The 14,057-nt window shown below is 34.3% G+C and overlaps 1 protein-coding gene across 1 annotated transcript in view; it reads left to right on the forward strand.

Annotated features, from left to right (window-relative positions):
* Positions 1-11,372, forward strand: part of LOC131154029 (uncharacterized) — a 42,617-nt gene extending 31,245 nt beyond the window's left edge. Inside the window, exons 15-19 of the mRNA XM_058106492.1 lie at positions 1,342-1,703; positions 2,143-2,236; positions 6,234-6,428; positions 10,219-10,329; positions 10,862-11,372. Coding sequence (XP_057962475.1) covers positions 1,342-1,703; positions 2,143-2,236; positions 6,234-6,428; positions 10,219-10,317 — 750 coding nt within the window. The 3' untranslated portion in view covers positions 10,318-10,329; positions 10,862-11,372. The remainder of the gene's footprint in view (positions 1-1,341; positions 1,704-2,142; positions 2,237-6,233; positions 6,429-10,218; positions 10,330-10,861) is intronic.
* The last annotated feature ends 2,685 nt before the right edge of the window (positions 11,373-14,057 follow it).

Consider the following 14,057-nt stretch of genomic DNA (forward strand, 5'->3'; position numbering starts at 1 on the left):
TATTTGGGGAATTGATGAGGTTACTCATAAGCTTCGCCTGGTGAGAAGGGGTTTAGTTAAACTACCTCCTGAGAAAGGTTGGTCTTGGGTGTTGGATTTCAGATCTTGGAATAGTAAATAGTTGTGGAAGTTTATGAATGAGATAAACAATCTTTAGAAATTGACAATTAAGTGTATGTTTGGTGGAAGCCATGATGTCTGGATGGAAAGACGACTGGAAACTTCTCGGAGTGGGGCTGTGGAAAAGCTTCTGGAGGAGTTGGTCAGAATCCTACTCTAAAATTGCATTCAAAGTTGGGGATGAGGTCCTGTCTGTTCTGGCAGGATGTATGATGTGTTCGATCTGCTTTGATAGATCAGTTTCCAGGGCTTTTTAGGCTGGTCACCAACCCTTTGTATAATGTGAGTGAGTGGCTGCAGGAGAGAAAAGAGGCCAGGTGGGATTTGAGGTCTACAAGAATTCTGAATGATTTAGAATGGGCAGTGCCTCAGTTTAATATGTTCCTCAAAGCAGTGACGTTAAAGGAGGTTGGGGGGGGGGGGGGGGGGGGGGAAGTACAGAGTAAGATGGCTTTATCAATGTCAAGTTATTTCTCTGTTAAAAATCCTACTATTTTAGTTTGCTATTGGAGTGAGGAGAGGCTGGGTTTGTCAATTTTCCTTGGAATGAAATTTGTTAAAGCAGGAAACCCTCAAAAGGTTGCTTCTTTATCTTGGGATCTTGGGAGGCAGCTTCAGGTTGAATTCTTACTATTGACAATCTGATGAAAAGAGGTTTTTGGACAAGTATGGTTTGTGTGTGTGTGTGTGTGTGTATTTGTGTGTGGGTGTGGATATGGGTGCAAAGAGAGGAGAGATGGTTAATCATCTAGTTCTCCATTGGTGAGGACCTTATGAAGCTTGATTTTGTGACCTAGGGAATCAAGTTTGTGATGGCTGAGGTGGTGGTCTAAGAAATTGACACATGGATGAGGAGGATCAAAATGCAGGAAAAGGGATAAGTTTGTATGGTTCCCTGTTTATATTTTCATGGAGTCTTCTTTGGATAATATGAAGATCAATTTATGCTTTGAATTTTGGATAAAGGACACTTTCTGTGAGAGCCTTCAATTCTTTGTTCAGTTTTTAGATGATATTTGTTTGAACCAAGATTAACAATATTTATATGTGGGTGTCTCCCCTTGGAGACATCCTCTTATATATTTTGCTATATATATATATATATGTATTCCTATCATAATAAGAAATTCAGCATGTCAATGCTTGCATCTCAAACATGTTTCTTCCCTTTTCTGTTAGAATGAAATTTGTTTATTATATTGATTTCATCTAAATGTGCAGGTTAATTTAGCACGAGAAACGCTAAAAGGTCTTTTTGCTTATTGGTTAACCAAAAGAAGGCAGAGGTTTGGATCCCTAGCCTCTGCCAATGGGGAAGTACTGCCTGGAAACAATATTTCTGCCAGAAGTCTGACGCATTCAAGAATTGAGGTAGATGGTAATGCTGAAAATGATTCCGTGGTGTATCCTCCATTTGAGTTTTCAACAGTCTCCCCACCATCTATTATTACAGAAGGTTCCCATGGTGGTCTGTGGAGAAAGAAAATCAGTGATTTAGATGGTACTGAGGATGAGAAAGACATCCCTTGGTGGTGTCTAGATTGTTTGCTGAATAATCGCTTACCTTCTCGAGAGAATACCAAGTAATTATCTGTCTTTAGTGCTTTTTTCCCCTAATTATGGCCCTTATTTTTGTTTGACGTTTCAAATGTGAAGAACTGTCTGAGCAAGGAACTCTTTATAAGTCAATTGGATCTTGTTTGTTTGAAAGAGTTGCATTAATTTTGTTACATGGATTCCTTTTCTTGTAATGGAAACTGGACTGAGTAGATTGTTTAGGTGAAGCTATCAGAAGCACTTCATGATAAGTTTAACTTTGTTTCTCTATTAAGAAATTGTGGGCTCCTCATTTGTTCTTTTTTCAATTCTACCCCTCGCGTTCTTTCCTGTTATCTTCTTTGCTTTGTTGAATTTGTGCAAATGAAACAATACGTCTCCAGTGAGGTTGCTATGCAATGTTCAAGAAAATCTGTTATCTTGTTCAATCTATTTTTACACCAAAATTTGGTTTAACTTCCTCAGGTGCAGCTTTTATCTACATCCATGTGAAGGATCAGCTGTTCAGATCCTCACGCAGGGGAAACTCAGTGCACCTCGAATATTGAGGATACATAAAGTAAGTTGATTTTGCAAAGCAGTTTTCTTCTTCCTCCTTTTCTTCTCCTTTTTATTTTATTTTATTTTTGCAAAGTGCATACACCCAAACAGAAAACTATGGAAGAAATACACCACCAATAACATCAAATAAAATTTGCATTCTCATCTCTTTGAAAGGTCTCTCTAGCCCTGAGGAGTCTAAATATCGATCTTAGCTATAATTAGCTTCAAATCTGCCCACTTGTTTGCAGCTTTGTAAGCATATTAAAGTGCATTGCAATTCCCTTCAAATGAGTTCTTTGCATCTGTAGGTGAGACTATAATTTGGATGATACTCATGCGTAAAAGAGAGAATCTACTATCATGTCAAAAAGCCACTGACAACTCATTTCCTATAACAAAGTCTACTTATTCCATTGAAAATTACTCTTACCTCGTTCAAATCCATTTGTGCAGCCTCACAATGTAAGCTTCATTACCTTCTTTAGTTCTTCCAAAACTTCATATCCAGCCCGTATCCTGCACCATGAAACACCCTTTCCACTTCCCCCCAAAAGCTTTGTTGAAATAGTTACAGGCTTTAATAGCAAGCCTCCTCTTTATTGCCAAGCCTTCTCAAACCGACTGAATGATCCCTTCTCATAATGAGAATGCATATAACCCTATTCTGGTCTGGTCCAGTATGAAATGAACTTAGAATCATGGAATCGAGTTGATCATCAGATTCTAGATTCTAAGTTCATTACCCTAACCCATTTTCATTTTGGGTGGAACAGACTATTAATTCTTTAATTCCAGTTAGTAAGAGGGATCTTGCGCTAAGAAATGGACCCTAAGAGCTAAACTGAAAAAGGGTATCTGAGCAATTGCAATAATCAGTTATATTCCACCCACATCCATAAAAATGGAATGATGGTCTTATATTCTCCTAGGCAGGAGTTTCGGAGCCAACTGAGACCAAGAATCTGTCATTATGGATAAGGATGACCAAGTAAATTGCATTCCAAGAAGAGGAAGATCAATCAGAGCATTCACAAGGACTCCCAAAACTTCCACGTTCAGGCATTCTACAAATTGCCTCCTCTTCTATCTTGGAAAGAAAGCGCCATGTTCCTGTCACCTCCCAGCATCCACAGATTATCCATCTGTCTCGCTCTGCATGATTTCCGCCACTACAAGTCCTTGGCTGGCCACTCCTTGGTCCTTAAACACCAGAGAAAATCCATAAGAACTCATACCTCCCAGTCTTAACAACACAATTTACTGAAAAATCCTCCACCCAACTGTAGAATCACTTCCAGTACATCCTCTTTCCACGACACCACTACACATCTAGCAGTTCCTTGCTGGAAAGTTGATCCAGCTTCCCCTCCTAGAAACCCAGATACTCCCCCCCTTCTATACTATCAATCATCCACAATTTCTACTGTTTAAGGTACAGATTATATCCTCTTCTCATTTTCTCAAAAATGTCTTGACCACATACCTGCTTGTAATATCTTTCAAACCACATACATTCCAAAAAATGACTTGTAGGAGCTTCATTGGCATTTACTAAGATCCCTTACTCTGTCCCCTTGTGTGGACTTCCCATAGCCCTACTTCATGATAATTAACAGAAAATTCCGAACTTTTCAATTCCTAGTCTGGCTGTGTTGTGAATGCTTCCAGTTGTTCCCTTTTCTCTCATGTGCTTTTTTTCAAGTGTTCCTTCTTTTCAATTCTTTAAAGAGACCATTTGCTTGCTCTTGAAAAACCTCCAGGGCTATTCTCTCCAGTTTACTGAATATTCACCTAAGGAAGCATGCAAACTGAGTCCTGCACTTGAAACCTTTCACTTTTGGCCTTTTGGGGGACTCTATTTCACTCGGGCTGCACACTGGCACCTCATCTGCACAACTCCCTGGCATCATCACCATATCATGTTCACCCACTCTCTGCTTCTTCCTTCATGCTCCTCTCTGAAATTTCTATGCCTTGCAGTTTGCCACCCTCATTACCTACCTGAGAAGCCATCTGATCACCAGCAATTACCGAGTCTTTGCCTCTAGATTCAGCTCACTGCTCATTGGTTCATCCCAATCAGTCCCTTTATGGATCAAAGCCTTTTCTTCCTTCCTCCAGGCGCTCTTTTATCATTGCCTAGTTATGGTTTTTAAAATTTTCCAGAGGCTGGAAAACTGAATTGAGATGATAGAAATTTCTATTTCAATTCAAAGAAACATTGGGAAATTATTATAAATTATGGAAATTATGGATGAAACTTTGGGAAATGTTTTCATGAGTGAGGACCTCTTATTCTCCTTTATTGTATATGTTTTCCTTGCTAGTTTCAATAAGGCTTCTTTTTATTTAGTGGCCCCACCCTCCCCCCACCGCCCAGAAAAACTTTATGAAATATTAAGAATGATGATTAAGAATAATTTAGAAACAAAATGAAAAACCTCAGTTTCCTCTCTCCCTTTACCCAGTTTTCTTTTGTATTTCTCACATTTAACCCTATTTCTCCAAAAATTCAGGGATTTGAACCAAAATTTTGTAAATTTCTGAAATTATGCAAAATGGAAACTGAGCTGTGATTTCATTTCAAACCCTCCCGAAATGTGAAATTTTTACTCCATTCCCAAAGTTGAACTGAAATTTTGGCAAGATTTCTGAAATTTGTGGCTGTGGTTCCATGCCTCGTTGTCATCTCCACTGCAATGCTGCAGAGCCTTACCTTTACTGCATGCTTATGCTCCTCCCACTGTCTTTTCATTCCCAACTGTGAAGTAACTGATGCACCCGTCAAATTGTATCTGCTTGGAGACACATGATGTTGATTCTCCTCCTGTGATACCTGAACTGTAATCTTCTGAGCACTGCTACTCTCCACCATGATTGCAAGCTTGAACTTAATTCTCTCATCTCTGCCCAGCAAATTCTTTTTGAACAAGCAAATTATACAACTCTTTCTGGTATTAATAAAAATCTTCAACCATCCTTTTGCTCCTTATCCTTGTGGGAGAATGATTGATCTTGTTCCCAAACTCAGATATTATCATCATCCTCCCATGGTTTTTCATTTCAATGCAAACCACCAGGCTTGACTGTTAGCCCTCAACTTCAGGAACCGTGTCTCTTGAGCCCTCTCCAACCTGAGTTCATACCATGCATTTAGAAACCAGATGACTTCCTGGCCCAGATATAGCGAGATCCTCCGTCTTGTCCTTTTTTGAGTTACTTTCGAGTGATTCGCCCCGTTTCCCTCAAGAACAAGATTGAATTATGTGCTCTCAGTGGCTATAAATTCTTACCCTCACACTGAGGGTAAGAATTGCCTCACAAAATTCTTGAAAGTGATATTGCGTACCTAATGTTAGTATTCCAGAATTCTGTGGGTAAATTTTAATGTGTTATGTTTGGTTTGTGGAATGGAGTGGAATGAAAATTTGAATTGAGAGTAATATGAAATTAAGTGATAAAATTCAATTCCATTCTATTCCCATCTACCAAGCGTGTTTTATGTGGCATCATGACCCATACCTTTGACAATTCTAATTTACCCTCTGATTCAACCTCAATTTGTGTATACCCAAGGATGCAAGCTGATTCCAACCCTGTTTCAGTACCCAGAACTCAGCTCCATGCCTTTTATAGCAGTGGCCCAAAAACAGTTTCTGATTATTCCTCCAACCGCTGCAGTCATTGGGTTTGAAGCCATAAGGATTTTAGCTCAGCTTCTGGTTGAGTATTTCTTGTTCTTATTTTCTTTTTGGTTTAAGAGAGATGTCAGCCATATCCTTGTATGTTTTACACACACACCCCTGCCACACTCTCCCTCTCTGACAGGTGTTGGTTTATTTTTTTTGGATGTGCAAATATAAAATTTTCAGTAATTTATTTCGAGCAAAAGAAGCTTTGTATACTACTATGAATTTCGTGTGTTGCATATATGTAAGCATTTTTCATGATTATGAATCAGTTTGGTGGTTGGTTGGATGCTCATGGTAAATTGGCTCTAATATGTTCTCTAGGTTGTCAACTATGTCATAGAAAAGATGGTCCTTGACAAGCCATTGGATAGCGCTAGTTCTGATGGGACGTTTGCTCCTGGACTGGCCGGAGGGCAGCTACAGCACTCAGCAGTGGGAGGAGATGGATCTTTTCGGTCTGGTTTGAAGACTTGGCAAAAGATTAAGCCTTCAATAGAGATCCTGTGCAATAATCAGGCAAGTGAATGTGTATTTATAATGTTTAGAACCATCTATCCTCTTAATCCCTCTCTCAATTTGAGCAGTAAGAACTCCTATTCTAGGAACCCCAAAAGGGTAGCAACCCATGTATGCTGGGTGTATATAAGATAAAAATTTTGATGAAGAAATCAGCAATATTCTCCTGAAGCCATTCCATGAGTGTTTCATTTTATTTGAAAGCCCTTCTCTCTCTCTCTCTCTCTCTCTCTCTCTCTCATCCAAAACAGCACAGCATCCCCAACTTTGTTCTTCGCCATTTCCACCAGAATCTGGGTGGTGTTTGGTAATTGGGAATTAATTATAGGAATCGGAATTGCAACGACTTATTCCAGTTCTAAGTGTTCGGTTCCTATTCCATGCAGGAGTGGGATTCCTCTTTTTGCCTATTTTTTTTATTATTGTCTCTTACACCGGAATCAACTTCTGATTCCTGAAAACACAAGATTTATTATCCAGCTTATTATAATCCATATACACACATATATACATATGGACGTGCGTTTACATATTATGATATGATATTTTATATAATATAATAAAATATATATCCATAAATTTAAAAGTAATATTAACATTGCGGTATCATTGAATATAAATATATAATATATGTTAATATAAATATTATAACCATTATTATTAATATTTAATATTATATATTATAATATTATAACATGCAAAATATTAGAATAGTATTAAATAATAAAATACTATGATATAGATGTGGTATGATGGCTGATTTATCCTATTGTTATTTGTAATCTTAAAATAAAATAAAATAAAACATTACCTATTATTGTCATCAGTTTTAAATATATAATAATAGAACTTAATAATGATATGATATACAAAGAATATACTATTTTGTTATAAATATACTCGGGCGTGAATATATTATAATATATCTTATAAATTTAAAAAATAATATTATATTATGATATCATTAAATATAAATATGCAATTTATTTTAATATAAAATACTATCACCGTTATTATTAATATAATAATATTTGATATTATAACATATAAAAATAATATAGTATTAAATAATAAAATACTATGATATAAGTGTGGTCTGATGGCTGATTTATTCAATTATTATTTATAATCTTAAAATAATGTTAAATAAAATAAAATGATAATATTTAGTAATTATATAATATACAAAAGAATATATATATATTATTATATAATAAATGTAGGTATTTTATAAATTTTAAAATAATGCTAATGTTATGATATCATTAAATATAAATATGTAATAATTTTTTTAATATAAAATATTATAACAATTATTGTTAATATTTATGTTATATATAATAATATTAGAACATATAAACAATAATAGAATAGTATTAAATTATAAAATACTATGATATAATTGTGGTATGTTGATTTATTATATTGTTATTATAATCTTAAAATAAGATAAAACATTAATTATTAATATCATTGGTTACAAATATATAGCAGTAAAATTTTATAATATAATAAAAGAATATAATACTATTGTGTAATAAAATATAATGTTATGGTTATTGTTTTATTTTGTTATTATTTATATTAAATAATAGAGAATATTAGAATATATGATATTTTATTTACAGTTAATAAATTACATAATAATAATATAATAATTATAAAATATAAGATAAAATGTAAAAATATAATTAAAAACAAAATATTAATAACAAAATGTGATAAAATATAGTATATAGAGTATAATCAAGTACATATAACATGATTATCAAAATGATTTTATTATAAAAATTAATTATTAATTATTATAATCTTTTAAGAAGTTTTATGGAAAAATTTAGAGAAAAGAAGAGGGACTTGCATATTGTTTTTATCGATCTAGAGAAAGCTTATGATAAAGTACCTTAGGAAACTTTTTGGTGGGTCTTAGAAAAGAAGGGAGTTTGTAGTAGATATACGGAGGTCATTAAAGATATCTATGATAGGGTAGTGACTAGAATTAGGACTGTAGGAGGTGAATCTAGAGATTTTCCAATCATAATAGGTGTACGTTATGGTTCTATTTTGAGTCCTTATCTTTTTCCTTTAGTAATTGATGAACTAGCTAAGAATATAAAAAATGAGATCCCGTTGTGTATGTTGTTTGCAGTTGATATCATGTTGATTGATGATAGGAGTGGAGTCCAAGCTAAAACTTTAGATAGCCACATTAGAGCCTAAAAGGTTCAGGATAAGTAGTAATAAGATAGAATGTTTGAAATGTAATTTCAATAATGTAAGGAGTAGCAATAGAGAGAAGATTAAACTTGATAATTAAGAGATTAATAACACTGATAGATTTAGATATCTTGGATCTATTATGCAAGCTAAAGGGAAAATTGAAGATGTAGTACATAGAATTAAAACACGTTGGGTAAAATGGAAAAGTGCCTCGGGGGTATTGTGTGATTGTAGAATATCCTTGTAATTAAAAGGAGAATTTTATATGACGGCTATAAGGCCAGCTATGCTTTAAGGTGCACCGGTTGAAAATAAGATAAGGGAGGGGCGGCTTAGATGGTATGGGCATTTGAAATGTAGGATTAGTGGAAAACTTGTAAGGAGTGAGTTAGTTATTGTGTCTGGCGTGAAAAAGGGTAGGGTAGGCCTAAAATAACTTGGAATGAGGTAGTGAGGAAGGATTTGATAGCCCTTAATCTAATAGAAAAAAAAGAAAAAAAAAAAAACGCGCTTGATCAGGTAAATTGGCAGAAAAGAATTCATGTAGCCGACCCCACCTAGTGGGACTTTAGGCTTGTCGTCGTCGTCATCATCGTTGTATATAATGGTGTCGACCTGAACTCTGAAACCTACTCTGGTAGTTTGGTGTCCTCTTTGGGAAAACTTCAAGTAGAATTTCGGAAAACTTGCCACCTCATGGGTCTGGAACTTGAGTTATTGGGACTAGACATCTAAAGATTTAGTTGGATACTTAAGCAAGAAAATATGTTATATTTATGTGTAGGTTATACAGCATTTAGCATTTAGTTTATCCTCCTTGTACACTTTATTTTCTTAATAAAGTTTCTTTTTCTTCCTTAAATATAGCACTGTAACAGAATAATGGGTATTTATTTGTTCTCTAGCTGCAGCACAATCAATGCATGTGTTTTGCAGTTTTATGGGCAGGAGTTTTCAGTAATTTTTGGGAGGAGCGTGTGCAAAAAATAAGGAAAACATGTTTGGTGCTCTTATGTATAGATTTGTCAATTTGTTTGCCCCCATTTGAAAATTTTATATTAATTATTAGTGTATGGAAAAAAATAATTTTTTTGGGGAATTATATGTGGAAAAGACAGATTGGAAACTGCATCAGTTTTCAAAAGTTTGGCCTTTTATATATCAAGGGTCTTTCACACAATGAGTTTACTTGAGTTCGTTAATTTTTCTATTTTTAGAAAGATGCTAGATCACTGAATTGAGGTGACTTGAGGGGGACCTGTCACAACATAGGTTTTTAGTTGTTCTGTCCAGTGATAAGCTTTTAAAACAGGGCTTCCTTTGGAAAACCAGTCAGTGTTTATTTATGATTCAATTTATTTTTTCATTTGTGTGCGTGTGTGTGTGTGTGTTTCCTTCTTCTCTTCTTCCCCCCCCCCCCCCCCCCCAACTGCGGGGGTAGGGGCAGTTTGATTGGAGATTTTAGTTAATATCCTTCTGTTCTCTCGCTGTTCTTTTCACTAGGTCTTTCTCTTGCAGAACTTATTTGTTGACATGAGGTTTTGGAACTTCATTTATTTTCATTTTCCAGGTCTTATCTCCTGACATGAGCTTAGCCACAGTCCGGGCTTATGTGTGGAAGAAACCTGAGGACCTGATCCTCAATTACAGAGTGGTGCAAAGCAGGTGATGTCTGGATGAGGTGAGTGCAACTTAAACTGATACGCAACCTTTGTTGGCCTGGCTTAGTTGTGTTTGATTTTGAGGAGCTTTTTGAAATTCCTTTCAATGGAGAATCATGGTTAATTCTCTGAAACGAGTACATTGATTTCTAGATTACAAAGAATGTTTTATATTTTTTCAAGGAAGATAAAAAACAGGATGGTTTCATATAATATTATTCAACCAGGAATCTACATTTTATTTTTATGTTGTTCGTAGTGTTGGGTAAGCTAGAAATTGATGTTCATATCGCGGCAATATATAGGTCTTCGCTTGTCAGGATTGGATCATGGGTGTTTTATGTTTGTTAAAGAGGGTAACAAAGTGAAGGTTTCAAAATTCAATATTTTTTTTCCAAACACTGCTGTTTCAGATTGAATTGGAAGTTTGCTGATTTGATGTTGCCTATTTACAAAATCACTTGTGTTTTTAGAGCAAGATATCTTTACACATTCCAATGTAATATTAGTTTTATGTTGATAGCAATGACCTGAGTTTCAAGATATTTGCAGGGTTCGAGTGTCTTGAGGCCTATAGTTGTGGTGATCATCTCATGCTTGTGTAAAGTAATTGGAAACAATTTATTATTCTGGGTGCTTCTCATGATAAAGCTATTTATTGTGCCCTTTGTAAATCTGGAAAATCACTAAGTTGCCGAGGCGATGGCATCTTTGAAGTTTGCCGAGAAGCTTGCACTTTGCAGTTGTTCTAGTCGGACAGGAGGTCATATAAATTTTGAACTGTGTAGATGAGTTGCAGGACTTTACATTCGAGGATTCGCTGGACACTGAAGTTGTTAGCTCATGTCGGGATGCATCAGTATATTGTGGGGTTCACTCAGAAAAAAAAGTGGAGTATTGGAAATTTCTTGAGCCAAATTAGGTATATGATGTCGAAAGCTTTGTAGATTTTTTTTTTTTCTTTAGAAAAAAAAAAGTTAGGTAGGTGGGTTTGTGTTTATGGTATGTAGCAAATACTAAAAAATTAATTTTTTGGAAATAAAAATATTCCCATTTGTGATTACCTAGACATTTCATTATGCAATTTGAATTTTGATGATCCTTCCCTCTTGCGTTCTCCCGTCTTTCATTTTTCTTTTTCTGAAGGCTCTTTGACTAATACAACCATTGCTTGTATTAGTCCTCTTATGCTGCAGCCTGCACTGGGACTTCTGCCGGTTGTTTAATTGCTGAGAAGCTCGATTACACACTTCCTAGCTTTTTACCTTGTTTTATTGTCCTTGCCTTTTATATTTTTAATGCTGTCAACAGGGGGAAAAAAAAAAGAGCAAAAAAAAAATAAAATTGAAATGCCAGATCGCCTCCATTTGAATGCTGTTGGATGTTCTGGACACAAGCAATTCATAAAGCTGGCTAAGTTTTTGGACGACGACAATGTGAATATAGTAGTGTTTGGAAGCATCAATTTTAATATATAAATTGAGATTTGGAGGGAATTTTATATAATTTTGTATTACATATTATCTGAGCTTATATATTTTAATTCAAAGTCTAAAATTGAAATCCAAAATATGGGAAAAAAAAATACGGAAGTGAAATTGAAAATATTAAAAAAAAAAAAAAAAAAAGATTTCGGCTGAACACATCATCACTCATGTTTAAGTAACTAGTAAACCTGATTAGAATCATTAAAAGTACAAAACAATACAAATTAAAAGACATTAGAATGAAAATAAAGATTAACTATTATTTTACATAATAATTAAAATTTTAACTCATTTTTAGTACTAAAAGAGCATTCCTATTGTAGATGAATGCTTAAAATAAATTTTGGTTATTTTATTAAACTTTCAAGTTTCTAGAAATTAAGAGTGCTTTTAAGTTCAATTTTATTTTATAATTTTAATTGTTTTATTAAAAATTTGTATACGCAAATTTTTAATATTGAAGTCCTGCTGTATTGATTTTTACTCAACTACAATGAAAAAAAATTATAAAAAAAAAAAAAGAAGTTTGTTTTTAGTGGCTGAAATTTTGTCTGCATGTTCAACTCTCGAAATCTTTGTTTTATTGTATTTATTATTCAAATTTTGTGATCCTTATTTATCAGTCTTTTTTTTATTATTAACAATAATACATCATAGTAAATCAGAAACTATTTCATTAATTTCTATTGTAAAATTTCACTATTATTAATAACTAAAAAAGAATCATAATTTTATAATAAGTAATGTATTTAACTTAAAAATCAAGAATCACAATCTTTACTTTGTTATTATATTTATTAGCAAGAATTATTGTGTTTTCATAGGAATCTCTTTTGAGACTGTGTTTTTTAAACAACATAAATTTCTAAATTATATGTGCATAATAAAAGCATAAATTGTATAAAAGAGAAATTTTCAATTGAAATTTTAATTTTAAAATAAATTAAAAATTTTAGTTCTAGATTTTCTCTGTGAATTTGTAATTTTATTTTTAATTTTTTTGTGTTTCCATAATTTTAATAAAATCATTATATTATAATATTTTAAAAATATGAAGGTTTAATTTTGGGTGCTAATTCATAAATATTGAACTATATATGCATATTATTGTATTTGTATATTTGCATATTGTGTGTTAATTCACACATATTATATATATATTGTTGCTGCCAAAAATTGAATGACTTTTGTGAATCGTCTTTTGACCGCGACCACTTGAAAATAATCAAATGAGAATGATTTGGAGGATCCAAGGTGTATTCCAGGGATCACTTCAATGCGTAAGTTAGAAACTTGTGGAAGACTTGGGATTGTAACAGTAGAAAAGAAGTGATTAAGAATGACCGCAGGATCAATCCCCAGCATATCATCAGCAGACCAGATGATGATATCAGCATATTCACCCAATAATCTTACTAGGGTTGTCTTCAGCAAATCTGGCAGTTGGTTTTCGATCTGGATGCACTTTTCTTGGTCGTCTTTTATTCGAATGCTAATTAACTCATCATCTAGTGTGTTGATCTGGGAGTACTCTCCCTTCACCTTCAGATTGTCTATAGTTAGGTCCTCCAGCCCTTATTTTTTTCCTTTTAGAACCATCACATAGTAATTGCGAGCCGCCATCTGATCTCCTTTTACTTCTCACACTCTTCAGCTAGATGGTTGCCACAAACCCCTTCATGGATCTCTCTCAGTATATACTATGCTTCCTTAATGCCCAAGCATCGTAAATAGGGCAGCATTAGAGATCGTCGATATAATTCTTTGCCTATTATTGCATACCTTGTCACCTTCCTCCATAGTTCCAATGACTCTCTCCTATCATCAAGTAAACAACCTGATGACTCCCTAAAATGCATGATTTCAGACCCTCATTTACCCTTGTTTATCCTTGTTTTATTATGTATTTACCTAGTGTTATCATTATTCGGAGTTATGCAAAATTTATTGGTCTTTTCAGGAAAAAACAGGTTATAAAACCGAGGAGTTAGGCCTACGAGAAGCTAAAGGAGAAGTTGGGTACATGCAAAGCTCAAATTAGATGCTCAGTCAAACTCCTGAAGCTCGATATGATCAAAGGAAAAGAAGGATTGCTCGACCAAGTGGTGCAACTAGCAACACCAGGGGCGACCTAGTCTTCCATTGCAGACTCTGAAGTTCAGATTGAGATCGAAATGTTGCAAGGATCGACCAAGTGATCAACCATGTAACCCTCAAGGGCGACTAAAGCGAGATGCTGAACTCTTCTGAGCCAAGAATAC

The sequence above is a fragment of the Malania oleifera genome, chromosome 4 (assembly GCF_029873635.1).
Source record: "Malania oleifera isolate guangnan ecotype guangnan chromosome 4, ASM2987363v1, whole genome shotgun sequence".
NCBI lineage: Eukaryota > Viridiplantae > Streptophyta > Magnoliopsida > Santalales > Ximeniaceae > Malania > Malania oleifera.